The following is a 19,057-nucleotide window of genomic DNA, read 5'->3' as shown; positions in this document are numbered from 1 at the left end:
CCCATATGATGGTGGCCCAGCAGCCCCTCAGGTGTAATAGTGGGGGGAGGCGGGGGGAAAGGCATGCTGGGAGATGTCGTTTGGGAGAGGCGCCGCCACCGGGCCGAGCAAAGTCCGTGAGAAGCTGGCAGCTCAAGCGCATCCTGGGGGCGCCAATGGCCTCCGTGGGGCGGCAGGCCCAAGGGCCAACGGACTGGAGCTGGGCTTTTGGCGGGGGGGGGGGGGGGGGGGAGGCGGCAGGCCAGTGCTGCGCCCTTCTATGTTGGCGCCCTTAGGCGACTGCCTTACCCAGGGCCGGCGCTTTCATAAAGGCAGGGTTTTCCCTTGAATGATAGAGGCGTCCTGTCCGGCAATGTGCCTGATGCGATGACGTGGGGACTTTGGGGGTGGGGTTGTTGGTTGGTTAATATTCAGCACCAGGGGTGGTTTGGTAGAAAAAGATCTAGGGGAACTCATTAGCATAACTCATTAGCATATGCCACACCCCTGACATCACCAGAAGTGTGTCATAAGGCCACACCCCCTGACATCTCTGGAAGTGTGTCATAAGGCCACACACCCCGCCCCCAATGGTCCCAGCCGCCCTGCTGGCCTTGCAGCTCCACTGCTGAGCCCCATGAGGGGCCTGGGGGTGGACCTGCAAGGCCGGCGGGAGTGCAAGGAAGCCCCGCTAAGGCCCTCCCTGGCCATCTAAGTGACAGCAGGCAAGCTGCTGATAACAAGTCCTGACCTCTGTTCAGCACTCAGATCATAAAGATCTAAGTGACAGCAGGCAAGCTGCTGATAACAAGTCCTGACCTCTGTTCAGCACTCAGATCATAAAGATCTAAGTGACAGCAGGCAAGCTGCTGATAACAAGTCCTGACCTCTGTTCAGCACTCAGATCATAAAGATCTAAGTGACAGCAGGCAAGCTGCTGATAACAAGTCCTGACCTCTGTTCAGCACTCAGATCATAAAGATCTAAGTGACAGCAGGCAAGCTGCTGATAACAAGTCCTGACCGGTTCAGACCAGATAAGGGATGAGGTCAGTAATTATGACTCAACATGAAGCTGATTGGACACTCACTGTATATAAGTGGACATGTACTGCTCTGTATTCTCTTCTCTTTGGATATGGTGTCTGGCGGAGTAGTTTGTCGGTGGAGTGTATATATTGTAAATAAATCTGTATATAGTTTACCACTGGACTGTATTGGTGTGGTGCTATATAGAACCTCCTCTGCAGTGAATGCTGGTGAGTGCTGGAGTGGCTGGAAAAGTCCTGGTGGCTGGTGGTGCTGGAAAGTTGCTTAAGACGCGCTGCGCAACAGGGGTTCCCCCAGCGGCCCAGGGGGTTTCCCCGCCCCCCTATCAGCAAGCTGCCAATATTCCTTTTCTGTTGGGTTTTCATGTATGTGCTTGATTGCTTTCGCTTTCATATGTAGTCCTGTTGATGTGCTTAGCTGCTGGAATGTCTATATCTCTCAAGGCCACAGGTGGTTGCTGCTGGATAGTTGCTTGGGTGATCTCACGATAGCTCGTGCCGCTTAGAAGCGTTTGCTCCCAGACCCGATAGCGCGCACGGGAAACCCCGCAATTGGGCCTCAGTAGTTTGAATATACTATAACATGCCATGCTTGTTGCATTTTCCCCATTCCTAACAGGGATCCTGTACATGCACCTATAGCTTCAAATAAAGTAAAACTTTCCTGCAAGAGTGTACTTCGTTGATGCTGTGGGGAAACTTGACACCCCCCAACCCTAAGGGAGACTGCCCTTGGTGCAGAACACCACAGCTCAGCTATTAATGGGAGTTAAGGGGAGGATACCTCTTATGCCCGTTGTGCACTCTGTTGGTTACTCATCAGTTAAGGGATTGGCTATCACATACACCGCTAGGGTTGACAGGTCCCTCAAAGTCCTCCCAGAAGACGGAAGGGGGGGGGATTGGGGGGAAGCAAAGCGAAGGGCGCTCAGAGAGGGCCCTCTTGAGCGGGTCCGGCTTCCTCCCAGGAAAGCGGCTTTCGGGGATCACCTTGGAAATCCGGGCTCTTGCAACGTCCTTCCCTGGTTCTCAAAAAGGGACTCTGGTCAGGTCTAAGAGAAACTCCCCCCCTCCCTCCTTGCAGGCCGTTCGCGGCAGGGGCTCCTTCTTCTTTGGTGGGGCGGGACTCCCGGGTGGTACCAGCACTTTTTTCTGGGGTGTGTGTGTGTTCCATGAAGTCCCGAGGAGGAATTGGGGGGAGAAGGAGGGCGACTTTCTCTATGAGTCCTGCCCCCTCCCCTTTGTAAAGGGCGGGAAAGCCCTGGTTGGGGGGGGGGGTGCATGGCCAGGGCCAGGTTTTTTTGCACACTAGGCAGGCTACCTTCTGGCGCACGCCCCCCCCCCCCAATTTTCAAACATAAATGCATTTTAGAAAGAAAAACACAAAATCTGAAATTGCTAAAAACAATTTAACTGTGAGAACAAGTAATTCAATCTCAAGTTTTCTATTTCACTCACTGTTTTGTGAGTCACGGGGTTGTTGGCTGAGGACAGACTGGCAGTTTGAAGTGTGAGGGAGTCGTGGCAAAAAGGACCTGGAACAACTTGTTCCGGGTATTCCCGGTCACACTGCACCGACTGATGCGGGAACATACCATAGAGGAGGCACAAGGGAGTGTTGCACATATTAGATTCCATGTCAAAAATGAAGTCAAATGAGGAGGAAGATCTATGTTTTATTTCAATTAACAGGAAAACAGTTGGACCAAATAGTCCATCCAAAATTGACTACTTTCTTCTCAGCATATTCAGGGAATATGCTTCAATTAAAAGGAAAAACCATTGGACCCAATAACTCATCAACAATTGACAACTTTCTTCTTTTTCTTCTTCATCTTCTTCTTCTTGAACATATTCTGAACATATTCAGGAAATACATGATATTTTATACATGGACTGACATCATCAAGAAAACAATATTCAAAAAGCATAATTGGTTACAAAAGACAGTGGTAATTTGAGTAATAATCCTCTGATTGGCCAGATGTAAAGAAACATATATCTATGTCAATCTAAGTAAAACCTAAGTGTTTACTTAACCTAACCTAAATGATAATGGGCAAGGATTCGTCATACCCTAAACAAAAGTATTCATTACTGATACGAGACTAAAATCGTCTCTGACCCAGACATTGTAAGGTTTTGCCCTTAAGAACTACAGAATCATGAACTTTGTACCTATTATGTTGTCTGCTAGCAATATCAGACCTACAAGAGGAAAGCCTTCTATATAACAGGCCTTTCTAACATTCTAATCAAATATTACTTAAGAATAAATCTATAAAAACCAGAGAAATATGAATAATGAAAAAGGGGGAAATATTTATAGTCCCATCGCTACTACAGAGAGGTCCCCGGTTCAATCACCGGCATGTATCTCCAGTCAAGCATCAGCTAAGAGATTATGTGAAAGACTCCTGGCCACACACACACACACACACCCGGGGAGCGGCTGGCAGTCAGAGCAGGCAAGACTGACTTCGATGGACCAACGCTCTGATTAAGTATAAGGCAGCTTCACTGTGTGCTCACTGTATGTGGGGAAGAAAAAAGGGACTCCCCTTGGCATGGGGTCCCCCTACTGCCCCCCATCCTTGGTGCATCCCATCTGCCCTTCTCTTCACCATCTTATTCTGGATTCTGTTTTTTTGGTCACTCTCCAGTGTGACCAACAGGATGGCACTAACAGTCTCCAACATTCCTTAGAACAGTGAATTAACAGCTAATTAAATGAGCAGAACATCTGGCACACATCCCCGGCACATGGGACCATCCTGCCTGGACGTTTGGTGCGCTGAAATATCCTGCTAATGCGAATGTGTTCTTTGTATTCCATCTATATTTCCTAGATACTGTGTAATTGTATGTGTGCTTGTGTTATTGTATGCTTGAAATACCTTCAGTAAACAAAATCTATTTATACTGACGTCAGTCTCAGCGTCTATTTGGTGTGTCTGGAGGAAACGGCACCCCTGTATACAGAGATGCTTGCCCCCGCAGTTGCCTATTGCCTGATTTAAGAAAATAACTCCCCATATTGAATAGCAATTTAAGGCAATTTGGCTAACACTACTTCTCAAGGCCAACCCAGTGATCTTTGTCCCACCACCTTGCTGCAGTCCTCCAACACTAATCCCTGGTCTTCTTCAGCACAGGGGCTGTTTCAGGCAGAGGTAATGCTTGCTATTCCCATCTCCATGAAGAACTCAAAATCACTCATCAAGCATGCTTTTCGGAGGCCAGCCTGAGCTGTTTGCCTCTCCTCTCGCTTCAATGGTAGCCTTCAGAACAATCAGTCATTGCTTGGAGCTTCTGTTTTTCAGTATCGATGACAGATCTGAACCTTTTTTCAACTGGGTATAGGCTGTCTCTGGAGTCATTCTTATGTTACACCATAGTATGACAGCCAGTATGGTGTACCAGTTAGAGCTTTAGGCTAGGATCTGGGAGACCCAAGGTCAAATGCCATTCTTCCGGATAACTTGCTTGTGACCTTGGGCCCATTGCATTCTCTCAACCTTATAAAACATCAAAAGCCACTTGGAATTCCTGTTGGGGAGTTAGAGAGGGTTCAGCTAAACTCCATACTCATCGGCTTAAGGGAATCTTATGTTTCTTCTTAGAACAGGTGTCCCATGGGACAAAGTCTTTGACACGCTATGACAATTTCCCCCACCCTCATGATTCCCTTCATCATCATCTTTGCTGAACAGCCCCTTTTCTTTCTTCTCCCCACCTATGAATGAATGGATGCCACAAATTGCAGGTAGGGTGGGGGAGCAGGGTGATGCTGTGTTGAAGGATAATCTTTTTGAAGTGGGCATTATTGCCAATTTGGGGGGCTGAATTAACCCCACTAAAGGCTTTTGCTTCTAAAATTTCATCTATGTTTGGGACAACGTATGTCTGTGAACAGCTCTTTTCTGTAAATGAATCTCAATAAATCAAAAGTATGTTCTCAGCTTACGGATACACACCTAAACAGCATATTCAAGATTGCTACAGCACAGACATTGGCTCCGGATTTTGATGCAATGATTCAGAGCAAGAGGTGTCATTTATCAAAGATGATTAAATAAAGGAAATACTCTTAATGTTTTAAGGATGTTTATATTTTGACTAAAAATAATACCATTAATTGGGGTTCTGGTGTCCTTTCTGAAGTTTATATCTCTGGTACCTGGCATTACGTTTTATAGCACACATGGCCCCGACCAACACAGTGATATTTATGTCAGATCCGACCTTCGTAACAAATGAACAACACCTCTGAGCTAAGGAGTTACATTGTTTGGTTCTTTGATGCTCTTGAAGCAAGCCACTGTGACTGAATCTCTTCCCACACTCTGAGCATTCAAAAGGCTTCTCTTCTGTGTGGATTCTTAGATGCTTTTGAAGATGGCTACTCTGACTGAATCTCTTCCCACATTCTGAGCATTCAAAAGGCTTCTCCTTTTGTGAGTTCTGTGGCAGAATTTGGAGTCCTTCAAATTTTATTGTACTGTTAAATATTACCCCCCCCCAAGAAAGTGAAAAATGATATTAGTAAAAAATAACACATAAATCATAATATAAATGGCCGGTATTTACATAAACCCTGATAATGAAACCAACCGGCAGATTTTATAGGCTGTTGAACAAAACGTTGCAATTGATGTTGTAGTTGTTAGATTTGTGTCTTCTAGGAGTAACCTAACATATCCCAAGCTTGTTCTTCAAGGTATTCCATTGATCAAAGGAGTGGTAGTCTGTATGCGACCATCTTGATAGAAAACCTAGAAGAACGACTCAATTTCTCCTTCACTGCCGGGGCAAAACCTTTTCCCACAGGGGATTCTATTAAACCACCCTTTTAAAAGAGCAGAGGGGAGTGCAGCAGACCTTGCAAGTGTAAAGGCCCTCCTGTGACTAGGCACCTCCAAGAGGGTCAGATAGCCAGCCGGCTTGACTATATATCTGGGGTTCAAAGGGAACAAGATTTAGGGAGGGTCCCTACCAATGTTCCCTCTAAGCTGAGTTAGTGTGAGCTAGCTCACAGTTTTTTAGCCTCCGTCTCACAAATTTTTTCTCAGCTCAGGATTGATGGCTCCAGAACACACTAATTTATGCAGTAGCCAAATCACATGCTCACAACTTTAATGCTGGTAGCTCACAAAGTAGTATTTTTGCTCACAGGACTCTACAGTTTAGAGGGAACATTGGTAGGGACCTTCCCTAAATCAAGCTGGCGGTCAGTGTCCAATATCCTTTGTTTTTGCCAGGTCAAGGCCCATGGTTAAAATCATGGAAGGTGAAAAGCCCAGGCTCGCAAGTCTGCAAATGACTGTCTCAAGCCATACAGACTGATGTTCATCCAAGAGGAGTAGTGGGGTCAAACCTTGCTGAAAACTGCTAGTCTTGATCCAGTAATTTAGGGAGGCAAGGCACACCTTGGCTTCCACTCTGACAGTGCCAGTCTCCAAATGTAGCAAGGCATTTGGTATGCAACTCGGAACTTGTAATGATGCTCTTAGGAACTTTGATGGAACACACTCAAGAGGGGCAAAAGAAGATGATGTTGGCCCTATCATAGTTCTGTGCAACAGCTGGGCCAAGGTTTTGGCCTGGAAGAGTTTTAGGGCAGCAGGGATGTAATCTCCACTCTTAGTTCAAAGAAATCCAAGTATATTATGAGCCGACTTTTGCCCAGTATCTGCTGCGTGGGCAACGTGTGCTTTTCTTGAACCGGAAGCATGGAATACTGCACCGAGATCGTTGAAGGCCTGCACCAGTTCAATCAAACGGCCATCGATGGACCAGGTTCTGGACTTCTGTTTCTTGCCAAAGGCCATTATTCTTGTTTCCTGATAGTTTACTGAAAGAAAGTCTTCTTTGCAAGGCTGTACTAGAGCCTTTAGGGCTCTTCTTAGCCCAACTGGGGTCCTTAACAGAATATCTGCATCATCTGCATATAATAGATCTGACGATGCTGTAGTATAGGAGAACGAAAGGCCTGGTCATTTAAACATCTGACCAAGTCATTTATATAAAAGCTGAAGAGAGACGGTGCTAAAACACAGCCCTGTTTCAAACCTCTCAGAGTGGGGATGGCGTTTGAAAGATGTCCCAGCTTCCTGCACCTGACTTTGGTTTCTTGGTTCCGAAGGTCAATAGGCCTTTGCTGTTTTGCTGGCAGCCTAGGTGTAAAAACTAAAGCCTTGCCAAGAAGAAGGAGGAGGAGATTGGATTTATACCTCGCCCTTCACTCAAAATCTCAGAGCAGCTTACAAACCCCTTTCCCTTTCCCTCCCCACAACAGACACCCTGTGAGGTAGGTGGGGCTGAGAGAGCTCTTTCCAGAACTATCCTTGAGAGAACAGCTCTGACAGAACTATGGCTTGCCTGAAGTCATCCGGCAGCTCCAAGTGAAGGAGTAAGGAATCAAACCTGGTTCTCCCAGATTAGTGTCCGCGCACTTACCCACTACACCACACCAGCTCTCTTTGCACCTTTGCCTGAATGCACGTTCCATGGCCTTACAAGTGCTAGGTTCCAAAGCGTAATCATATCTGTCTAGTTCTTTTTAACATCGCAATTAATAAAATCTATCTGGGCAACAGTTCATGTTAGCAAAGGTTCATCTTATCCTGTGTGGGTTCTTAGATGGGTTTGAAGGGGGCCCCTTTGACTGAACGTCTTCCCACATTCTGAGCATTCAAAAGGCTTCTCCCCTGTGTGGGTTCTTAGATGATTTTGAAGAGTGCTACGGTGACAGAATCTCTTCCCACACATGGAGCACTCAAATGGCTTCTCCCCTGTGTGGGTTCTTTGATGTTCTTGAAGACTGCCATTTTGACTGAATCTCTTCCCACACTCTGAGCATTCACAAGGCTTCTTCGCTGTGTGGGTTCTTTGATGTTTTTGAAGATGGCTACTCTGACTGAATCTCTTCCCACACTCTGAGCATTCAAAAGGCTTCTCCCCTGTGTGGGTTCTTAGATGTTCTAGAACAGTGCTACTGCAACTGAATCTCTTCCCACACTCTGAGCATTCAAAAGGCTTCTCCCCTGTGTGGGTTCTTAGATGCTCTTGAACAGTGCCACTGTGACTGAATCTCTTCCCACACTCTGAGCATTCAAAAGGCTTCTTCGCTGTGTGGGTTCTTTGATGTTTTTGAAGATGGCTACTCTGACTGAATCTCTTCCCACACTCTGAGCATTCAAAAGGCTTCTCCCCTGTGTGGGTTCTTAGATGCTCTTGAACAGTGCCACTGTGACTGAATCTCTTCCCACACTCTGAGCATTCAAAAGGCTTCTTTGCTGTGTGGGTTCCTAGATGTTTTTGAAGATGGCTATTCTGACTGAATCTCTTCCCACACTCTGAGCATTCAAAAGGCTTCTCCCCTGTGTGGGTTCTTAGATGTCTTTGAAGAGTGCTTCTGTCACTGAATCTCTTTCCACACTCTGAGCATTCAAAAGGCTTCTCCCCTGTGTGGGTTCTTAGATGTACTTGAAGAGTGCTACTGCAACTTAATCTCTTCCCACACGCTGAGCATTCAAAAGGCTTCTCCCCCGTTTGGGTTCCTAGATGTACTTGAAGAGTGCTAATGCGACGGAATCTCTTCCCACAGTCTGAGAATTCAGAAGGTATCCCCCCTGTGTGGGTTCTTAGATGAGTTTGAAGAGTGCCACTGCAACTGAATGTCTTCCCACACTCTGAGCATTTAAAAGGCTTCTCCCCTCTGTGGATTCGTTGGTGCACCAGGAGCTGTGATCTGTATTTGAAGTATTTTCCACACCAAAAGCATTTAAATGCATTCATTATACTGTGCTTTGGACATTGTATATTACCTTTGCCTTTGACAGAGAACATCATTCCACTCCCTGAGCAAATAAATCGCTTCCCTCCTATATGAATCCTTTGCTGCTGAACAAGGTCTGATATCTTTGAGAATCTCTTGCCATAGTCTGAGCAGCTATAAGGTTTCTCGCCTAAATGTGTTCTTTGATGTCTAAGGAGGTCTGCTCTGCGAATCATGGTCTTTCCACAGACCAGCCAGTGATGGGTCTTCTTTCCACTGTGCATCCGTAAATGGACATTATAGTGGGATTGGTCTGAGAAGTTCATTCCGCCCGCCAAGGACTTGTATGTTTCCTTCACCATGTGAATTCCTTCTTGGAAATCACCCCCTTGGCAAGGAATGGGTTTACCCCTCTTCTGGACGATGTGGCTTATTTTCTGCCTCTTAGGTCCAACATGGTTTCTCAAGTTTCCTCTCAAGTCTTCATTCTTGACTTCGTCTGGCAATGGAGGATGCAGTTCCTCATCCTCCTCATTCCTCTCATCATCCCCTGCTGGAATAAAGAAAGGGATCCTGTTAGAACCCAGGCAAGGACATCTGATCTGCACCTGAATTTCTATCCGCAATCCAAATATTACAGCCGCTTCTTCCCGCTGTATGCAGAAGTGCACAATAACATACACTTTAAAAGTACATGAAGCCTCCTACATGAGAGAGGCTTGGTTTAGACTCTGACCATTTATGGTTCCCCAACTATGTGATTTTTTGATGTCAAGTAAGAGCTCTTTTTTGACTGAGCCTCTTTCCGCTCTGCAAGCAATTACATGGTTCCTTTCCTAAGGGAATTTGTGTCTGCAAAATAATGTTCGTTCTCTGACTGAAGGTCTTTGCCAAGGCCACACTTTCAGCTTCCCTGGAGTGGATTCTCTGGTTAGGATGGAGGCCTTTGTTCCCTCTCTTTTTGATTGACCTTTCTTCTTGGACTGGGATTTCATGGAAAACCCCTCCTCAGTAAGGAATAGGCTTATCCCTCCTCTTACCTGCTTGGCTTCCCTCCAGCCTCTGGGGTCCATCTCCAACGCCGAAGTGTCCGTCGGCATCTTCATTCTTGACTTTTCCCAAAGAGAACCCCTGGAATTCCCCAGCTGTCTCCTCCACATCTGCTCCTGGAATAAAGAAAGAGTTTCAATCATCACCCAGGCAAGAAGCCAAGGCACCAGTCAGGCAGTGCCCAGGAATGGGTGTGCATTTCTGTTATCCAATCATCTTTCCTCCAAAACTGAGACACTGGTCACACCTTATCCCTGCCAGGCCCTCATGTAGAGCTGTTTTTTATATTCCGTCTGTCCCTCCCCTCCCCAAACTCCCCATATGTATTTTAAGGAGAAAAGTGGCAAAAAAAATTGTCCCCCCCGGTTCCCATTTGACTTACTTTTTTTTTTTTTTTTAAACTTTTGATTCTCTGCACTTTTTTCCCCCCATCCCCCTGGGGGGAAGTTTTTGTTGTTGTTTTTAAAGAGTACAAAACTACAACAGAAAATATGGGGAAGGGTACTACATCTAGAGGGAGAAAGAAAGACCCACAACTAACTAAAAACCCAAGAGTAGGAGATCATACCTCAGCTTAACTCCATGCTATTTTAAAAAAGAAGAAAGCTACTAAAAATACAATGAATTTAGTTGGTTGTGTTAAATTAATTATCGTTTAACCATCCCTTTAACTGTTTAAAGAAATTCCCAGAGCATCCCCAAGTTATTTCAACATTTTTTTCAGGCACAAATCAGAGTCCTTCAGCCCTTATTTATTCTTATCTTTTCTAATCCTCAGTTTATATGGGCTTTTGGGGGCAGCTGCCCCCTTTTCAGAGGGGTTGTCCTCGTCCGAAGACCCCGAGCCCAACTCGCCATCTGATTTGCTTTCTTCTTCCTCCCCTTTACCCACTTCTGGTTCCCCGAACTGTATCCGCAAAAATTTGCGTGCTTTAAAAACAGAGTCAATCTTCTCTTTTTTATCGTTGAGCTTCTGGGGTTAACCACCTGTAATTAATGCCATTTGTTTCTGAGAAAAGGATTAGTTCTTTATAATTCATTCTCTTCTGTCTTATATCAAATGGAATATCTTTTAAGATCCTAATGTTGTTGTCCCCAATTTTCACGGGGGTTCCCGAGGTTGCTTTTAAAATAGTGTCTCTCACATGTCTCTTCGAGAATCTGACTACTATCTCCCCAGGCAGATTATTTTTCTTGATGTACGATGAATAAGACCTGTAGATCACATCCATCTTGCTGCAAAGGTATTCCACTGTTAAATCAGTCATTGGGGCTAATGCTTCACTCAGCTGTTGCTTCAGATTTTCTCCTTTATTCTCCGGGACCCCTTGGAACCACAGGACCAAGTTTGCTTTATCCATTTGTAGTTGTAAAAGCTTTGACTCTTTCGTAGCTTGCTTCATTTCCAGCTTTTGCACCTTTTTCTTAACCTTTTTAGTCATGACGTCCATTTCCTTCACCTTCTCTTCAATTTGCTCTGGTGCTTTCAAGGATTTAGTCAACTGCATCTGCTGATCTGCTAGACTCTGTCCAATTGTTGACAGTTGTTGTTTAATGCCAGTGATCTCATCCAGCAGAGGGCGCAGGGAGTCAGATAAAAGTTTTGCGAGCTCAGTGACCTTCTCTGTTCGACGACTGCCCCCAAGTTTCGCTTTCAGCAGCTTCTCTTTCTCCGGTTTTCCCCCCGCCATCTTTTTGGATTTGTTTACTTTTCAAATAAGTTGCTAAAGTCTCTGATGTTTGCCCGAATGCTTTTCTGCACTCTGGTAAGTCTCTCAAAACAGTTTTAAACGCTTATTTTTCCGCTCCCAGAGTGGATTCTCTGGTTAGGAAGGAGGCCTTTGAGCCTTCTCTTTTTGATTGACCTTTCTTCTTGGACGCGGATTTCACGGAAAACCCCTCCTCAGTAAGGAATGGGCTTATCCCTCCTCTTACCTGCTTGGCTTCCCTCCAGCCTCTGGGGTCCATCTCCATCGCCGAAGTGTCCGTCGGCATCTTCATTCTTGACTTTTTCCAAAGAGAACCCCTGGAATTCCCCAGCTGTCTCCTCCGCATCTGCTTCTGGAATAAAGAAAGAGTTTCAATTAGCACCCAGGCAAGAAGCCAAGGCACCAGTCAGGTACTGCTCAGGAACGGGTGTGCATTTCTGTAATCTGATCAACTCTCCTCCCAAACTGAGACACTGGTCACACCTTATCCCTGCCAGGCCCTCCTGTATGGCTGTTTTTTATATTCCGTCCGTCCCTCCCCTCCCCAAACTCCCCACATGTATTTTAAGGAGAAAAGTAGCAAAAAAATTGTCTTCCCCCCATTCCCATTTAACTTTCCTTTTTTTTTACTTTTGATTCTCTGCACTTGACGGTTAAATACAAGAGGTTATCAAGGTATACAGTCCTACAACTGCACTAAGAGTTTCCTTCTAGTTGTCAACAGAGCCAGGAGGTCCTGGTTTTCAGCCTTCCCAAAATACATGTTTTCCGGGGGGACGAGAGAAGCCAGGAGCTCACCAAGTGAACCCCACAGTTCAAAGGGGGGCCCTATGGTTTTTTGAAAAGGTGCCGTTTGTTATGGGGGCAGGTAATTACAGATGAGAAAACCAGCCTTGCAGTGTAGGGGCATGTAACGATTTCATGTTTTGTGTGTGTGTGACTTTTTCTAGAGTGCTGGACTCAGGCAAGTGATATGATTGGTGAGTGACAGAGAGGGGGAGGGGTTTTGGAATGGATGCTGTGTGGATGATTTGGATGTCTATCAGAAGTAACAGTTAATGATGACAGTTAATGAGTTAGTGATATAACAGTTAAACAGTGAGAGTCAGCAGAGAGTGCTATGTGAAAGCAGATGTTATAAGTTCTGTCTAGTAAAAGAGTTAAGCAGTTTGTTCGTTTTAAGGTCTGAGAGAGAGAAGTCTCGTGTGTGTTATGAGAAGTTAAAGCATACAGAAACAGTAACCATATATGGTCTAAGGAAAATATTGTTACAAAGCGACATGCCCAGATCCCTGTCAGTAAGAGGGAGAAGTGTGTGAAACAAAAAATAAATCTATTTTTATTTAAGATAACAGTTCTGAACGAAATTCCTCAGGAAACACATGGTCCTTCGAAAGCCCAGACCCTGGGTCACAATACCTACCCAGGGAGGAAAAATATTATAGAAAAGGTGTGGGAAAGCCTAAATTTCCCTGGTGGCAGCCAGAATACCCAAAGAAAAATAAAACATAAGAACTTTTAAAGTAAAACCAGACCTCCCCAGAGAAGAGGACGTCACAGGGCATCTTTCTCATGGACAGAGCCTTTTTTTTTTTTTGCTATTTCTGAGCCATCCTATGTAGTCTGCAAAAGCGTTCCCCTTTTCTCCTGTCCTGAACCTTCTGCCCAACAGTCATCCTTTCAATTTTGTCTCCCTTACAGGCAGTGAAGAGATGTTGTCAACCTGTTGCCAGCTTTTCAGAGCAGTGGAAACGGCTGCTCCACCTCTAGTCCCGGTTGGGGGGGGGGGAGATTGGGGGATAGTCAGGTCCTCCCTTCTTTCTCATGAGGCTTTTGGTCCTGCTGACCGAGCAGAGACAAGCTCTGAACCCCACCCTCTTTATGCATGCCAAACTCTTCATCCTGCACCCTCCCAGAATGCCCCCGTCGAGACTGTAGTCTCTCCCTGGACTGATCTCTAATTTTCCTTTCAGCCTCCCTTTTCCTTTGAGGAGGTGGCCGTGTATTTCACCAAGGCCGACTGGGCCTTGCTGGCTCCGGGCCAAAGAGCTCTCTACAGGGACGTCATGCTGGAGAACTACGGGAGTGTGGCCTCTCTGGGTAAGGACCTTTCATAGGTGCCAAACGTGCAAATTGCTGCCATTGGGACGATGCATGAATCAAAATATTGAAAAGCAACCTGTGACTGTGAGGATTGCCCGGCTACCTCCCCCTCCCCGCTGGGGGCCTCAAGGAGGTGGGGGTGGCAGTGAACACGATGGTTCAGCATGGCCAGTGTGGTGGGCATCGCCCAAGCCATTCCTACAGCAGTCCCCTGGATGCCTTCAGGCCTTACTACTAGCTGGAGATGGGTTTGAGGCTTTCTTTGGAGATGTTCTGCCTTGCAGAGGTGGCTTGCAGCGGGTAGTTCCACCGGTTAACACTGCCACCCAAGGGCAAGAGGATTATGCTATATCAAACAGCCCCTTCTTCTGTGGTGATGGGGATCAGACCTCACCCCAAGAGAGTGGGATTGTATGTTACTGAAGAGATTCCCACTGAAACTGTCAGCCCAGTAAACACAGCCTCAGGTTCTCAGTTGACGCAGAGTTTGTTTGAGCCAGAACAGGACAGAGAAAGCGCTGTAGATGCCTCCCGTCTCCCCAAGAGGCAAGCGACCAACTCCTACCCAAAGCCTTCCACCCCCTTGAGGCAGGAAACCATCTGCCAAAGAAAAGCACAAACACACACACACAGAAAAGCCAGGAATACCTGTCCACTCAGCGTGCCCCGATGCCCGAATTTCTCCAAGGCTGGCCGGCACCATCTCCCCCTGTCTCCAGGGAAGAGGGCTGACAGCAATGAGAACCCTCTGCTGCTCTAAGGGTCTGCCAGACTAACTTCTCCACATTTAGATTCCATCACCCTGGTCATGCTGAACACCTGGATAACTGCACAATTGCTGTGTGGTCACTGCGCCTTTCAGGTGCTTTGGGAGGATGGAACAGGACAGACTCTTCTTCAGTCTAATCTGGACTTTTTGACACTGCCTGTTCCTCCGGGATGAGCTTCCTGAGGGACTTACTCTACTATAACAAGTTGTTGACGTGGAGGCTCATTAATCAGTCTTCTGGCTCTCTCTTGCTGACAATAAAATATACTTCTTTCGGGAGAGATTGGCTGACTTTGTGCTTCTAGGAAAGATAGAACTGCCTGGATGATTCAGACGTGGCTGTGCTTTAGACGAGAGACAGGCCCAGCTCAGGTGCAGAGAATGGCTCAGAAATAGCCTAAAAAAAGCTATTTCAAGGACAGCTCTGAAAGAACTAGGGCTTGCCCAAGGTCATCCAGCAGCTGCAAGTGGAGGAGTGGGGAATCAAACCCAACCTGGTGCTTCTCTTCCACCTCTCCGACACCTTACTAAAGTCATTACAAATATTCTTGAGTGTAAAGAAGACAAGGTGTCACAACCCTGGGGATGGGTGATGAAAGAAGCAAACAAAATAACTTGACTAGGTCCCCTGATCCCATCTGGGTAGGAGGCTCCCTTACCACTTGACAGGGCATCTCGGGCATCCTCCTGGGCACACTGCGCCCTCTGACGTTCCTCTGACGGAGCTCCTTCTGCCTCAGAGAGCTTCGCTTCCATCTTCACGGGTCGTTCCCACATCTGAAACAACAACAACGGTGGAGGCAGGTAAAAAAAGGAATGGAAATATCTAGTGGAATATCTAGAGGTAGAAATATCTAAGAAAAGATGGGAACAACACACTGAGGAATTATACCAAGGAGATGAAAGGATGACAGATTCCTTTCCAGAAGAATCTTTTGAAGAAGATCCAATGCTTTTAGAAAGTAAAGGAGAAACTGCACTGAGAGCAATGGGGAGAAACACCACCAGGGGTAGATGGGATATCAATAGAACTATTCAAGGCACAGAAAAGGAGTCCTAATGAGAATATGCTAACAAAGATGGAAAAGCAAAACAAGGGCCCACAGTCCAGAAACACTCACTTTACATTCCAATTCCGACAAAAGGAGACATCAAAGACTGCAGCAACTACGGGACCTTCACATTAATTTCTCATGGGAGTAAAGTGATTCTCAAAATCTTACATCGAAGACTGTTGCCATACATGGAATGAGAAATACCACGTGTTGAAGCTGGATTAATAAAAGGACAAGGTACTTGAGATCATATCACAAATTTAGGTCAGTTATTGGAGCATTCGAGAGAATTTTAGAAGAAAATCAGCTTGTGTTTCACAGATTACAGCAAAGCTTTGGACTGTGTGGATCGTGAAGAAATGAGTCTGCCACAACAACTGTTTTCTTTGATGTGCATCCTCTACTCTGAACAAGAGGCCAGTGTTAGGACAGAAGATGAAGAAACAGGATGATTTCCAAACTGGCAAACGTATCAGACCACAATGTATTATATCTCCCTTTCTCTTCAATCTGTACGCAGAACATATCATAAGGAAATCTGGATTTGAGTTAGATGAAGGAGGAGTGAAAACTGGCAGAAGGAACAGTAACTATTTGAGATACTACAACTACTAAAGCAGGAAGCGCCAAACTGGGATTACAGCTGAACATCAAGAAGACAAAAGTAATGACTAGTCTGGAATTTCAGAAATTTAGGGTGGGTAATGCTCCGTGTGACTACAACAATGTGACCGCAGCCTATATGTGGCAGGAAAGAAGGAGGAGGGGGAGGAGGAGAACTGGATTTATATCCTACCCTTCTCTTTGGAGTCTGAGAGCAGCTTACCATCTCCTTCCGTTCGTCTCCCCACAACAAACACCCTGTGAGGCAGATGGGGCTGAGAGAGCTCTGAGAAAACTGCTCTTGAGAGAACAGCCACTGACCCAAGGTCACCCAGCTGGCTTCACGTCGAGGAGTAGGGAATCAAACAGTTTCCCAGATTAGAGTCTGCCGCTCTTAACCACTACACCAAACTGGCTCCTAGTTGTGGTACTGGAGAGGAGTGTTTATGGATACTGCGGACCACCAAAAAGACAAATCAGTGGGTTCTAGATCAAATCAAACCTCAACTCTCCCTAGAAGCTAAAATGTCTAAAATTAGACTAAAATTAGTACTTTGGCGACATTATGAGAAGACAAGAGTCACTGGCAAAGATAATAATGCTAAAAAAAGTTGAAGGCAGAAGGAAAAGAGGAAGACCAAACATGGCACAGATTGACTTAATCAAGGAAGCCACAGCCCTCAGTTTGTAAGACCCAAGGAAAGCTCTTAACGATAGGATGTTTTGGAGGACATTAATTCATAGGGTCTCCATATGTCGGAAGCAACTTGATGGCAGTTGACACGCACACACAGAGAAATGTCTGACAGGAAGCCTTAGGACAAGGTCACTGTTTGAACTGAGTGAATGAAAACCCCTCACCTGCTCTGCCTGCCTCTTCTCCTCTGCCTGACTCTGGAGGAAACCTTCGGCCAGGGCCACTGCCTGGGAACTGGTCTCTGGCCCGCATCCTCTGACCCAGCACTGCATTTCCTGGGGCAGGACGGCCAGGAACTGCTCCAGGATCACCAGGTCCAGGATCTGCTTCTTGGAGTTCCTCTCTGGCTTCAGCCAACGGTTGCAAAGTCCATGGAGCCGGCTGCAAACCTCTCGGGGCCCATCGGCCTCATGGTAGCAGAATTGCCGGAAGCATCGGCTGCGTGTATCTGTGCTCACAGTGTCTTCAGCCAAGATATCTGGCACAGCTCTTTCCCAGAATCCAGCAGCACTCCCTGCTGGGATGGGATGGGGACTTTTTCTCAATCTTTTGCCAGTTCCAGGGCCTTCTGGGTCCTCCTCTTCCATCTCCTTCTCCTTTCTCTTGACACCTTTGACTGGAAGGACACCCTTATGAAGAGGGAAAGCCTATGAAGAGGGAAAGATAACTAAAAGGCAGAAAGAAACCACAAGAGAAAGGAGTTATATCACTGACCCTGGACAAGAGACAACCTAAATGGATCAGAAGGAATGTCATTGTTGTAGTTTGCGGATCAGAATTAACTTCATTGGGTTATAGTAAGTATCAAGTTTTTAAGGTTATGCTTCTGGTCCTTCGGGAAAGGAAAACATCTCTGGCTCCGGTCACACGGGCCGGAAAATGCGGGGGGGAAGCTTGGCTGTTTGCCCTGAAGCAAAATAATGCGAGCCTGCGTGATCAGACGTCTCATTGAGGTCCCATCGAAGTCCCGTGGTTAGGGGGGAGGTGCCGATCACACGACAGGCAAAGAAGCGGGGTGGCGCGACAAACGGAGTTGTGGGGGTTTTTTTAACTGAAGTGTGCGCATGCTCCGTTGGGTGCTTGTGCGCATCCCATGGAGACTTGGGGGGGGGAACCTTTTTGCGAGGGGACATGGGCAGGCGCCAGAAATGCAATCAGACGCCCGCCCTTGCCCTGCGGTTTCCGGAAACTAGTACCTCGGAGGTACTAGTTTTTTACCCCACATCTTCGGCGGGAAGCCTCGGGTTAGCCACAGGAGCTCTACCCTATCTTCCGTCTCTGTAGCATGGCTAATGCTCCGTGTGACCGCAGCCTCTATTGGGCTCTTTACAAATCTGCTGGGGATGTTATGAGCTTGGCCTCTGGTACCTGGGGAGCAGTCTGTTTAGCGGGTGCAGGTGAACCGGAGTCCAGCACAAAGTGACTGGGAAGGGCTTAACCTTCGGCCAGAAGGCCTGGGCAAGAGCACTGCCCAAGCAGCCAGCAGAGGGGCCCCTCCTGGTCAGGACACGGAGGCTGCTGGGGCAAGCAGGAGCAGGAGAAGGAGGCAGGGATGTGGCAGAGGTCCTCAGCTGCCTCCTGGTTGCTGTGGTTCAATGGCCGAGAATCAACAAACTGAAACTGAACTGCCACAGTGACGTGGAGACTGAACTAGATCAATGCCCTGTAGGTTGCATTAAACCAATCCAGAAGCTCCAGCTGGTGCAAAGTGCCAGGGCTCAACCATTGTGAGGAGCTAGGCGAATTACTGCCCTTCTGCAGTCCCTCTGTTGGCTGGCCTGGACAGGGGCCTTCTCTCTTATGGCCCCCACCAATGGTCTGCCTGAGGGGGTCGGGAAGGCACCCCCTGACCTGCCTTTCCACAGACTAAGCAGAACTGAATCCTTCAAGAGGGCTTTTCTAAGCAAGCAATGGGGTAGAGCTTGAGAAAAAGCTTCACAAGATTTCTTGGATACATCTTTAGGGGGGGGGGGGTGTTCTGAAGGACTGTGTTTAGTTTGCTGTAAGTAGGATCCTCCTATGACACGTTAACGCTGATGCTTTCCTCCAACACTGTTTCTCAGCTTTCTGGTCGGTTCCCCAACCCAGATTCTATTGCAGCTTATTGAATGTATTGATTGTATAGAGTCCCGCTAAAGAGCGGACTATAATTAATGTAAATAATTATAAATATATAAAATAATGTAAATAACCCGCCGGCGTGAAATTGCAAATGCCCCCCCCCCCCCCGGCCCAAAAGGCGGGGGTTTGGGGACCCCCCGCGC

General features: G+C 46.8%; 1 protein-coding gene across 1 annotated transcript in view; it reads right to left on the bottom strand.

Moving 5' to 3' along the window:
- Window positions 1–15,194, bottom strand: part of LOC107114217 (zinc finger protein 709-like) — a 24,277-nt gene extending 9,083 nt beyond the window's left edge. Inside the window, exons 1-5 of the mRNA XM_015415658.1 lie at window positions 15,098–15,194; window positions 11,793–11,918; window positions 9,848–9,973; window positions 8,857–9,306; window positions 7,652–8,637 (exon numbers count right to left, since the gene is read on the bottom strand). Of these exons, the coding sequence (XP_015271144.1) occupies window positions 7,652–8,637; window positions 8,857–9,306; window positions 9,848–9,973; window positions 11,793–11,918; window positions 15,098–15,194 (1,785 nt within the window). The remainder of the gene's footprint in view (window positions 1–7,651; window positions 8,638–8,856; window positions 9,307–9,847; window positions 9,974–11,792; window positions 11,919–15,097) is intronic.
- Between the last annotated feature and the right edge of the window lie 3,863 nt (window positions 15,195–19,057).

The sequence above is a fragment of the Gekko japonicus genome, unplaced genomic scaffold (genome assembly GCF_001447785.1).
Source record: "Gekko japonicus isolate JY-2015 unplaced genomic scaffold, Gekko_japonicus_V1.1 scaffold3349, whole genome shotgun sequence".
Taxonomy (NCBI): Eukaryota; Metazoa; Chordata; class Lepidosauria; order Squamata; family Gekkonidae; genus Gekko; species Gekko japonicus.
The sequence above is the reverse complement of the archived record's forward strand: the minus strand, read 5'-3'. Positions and strand labels throughout refer to the sequence as shown.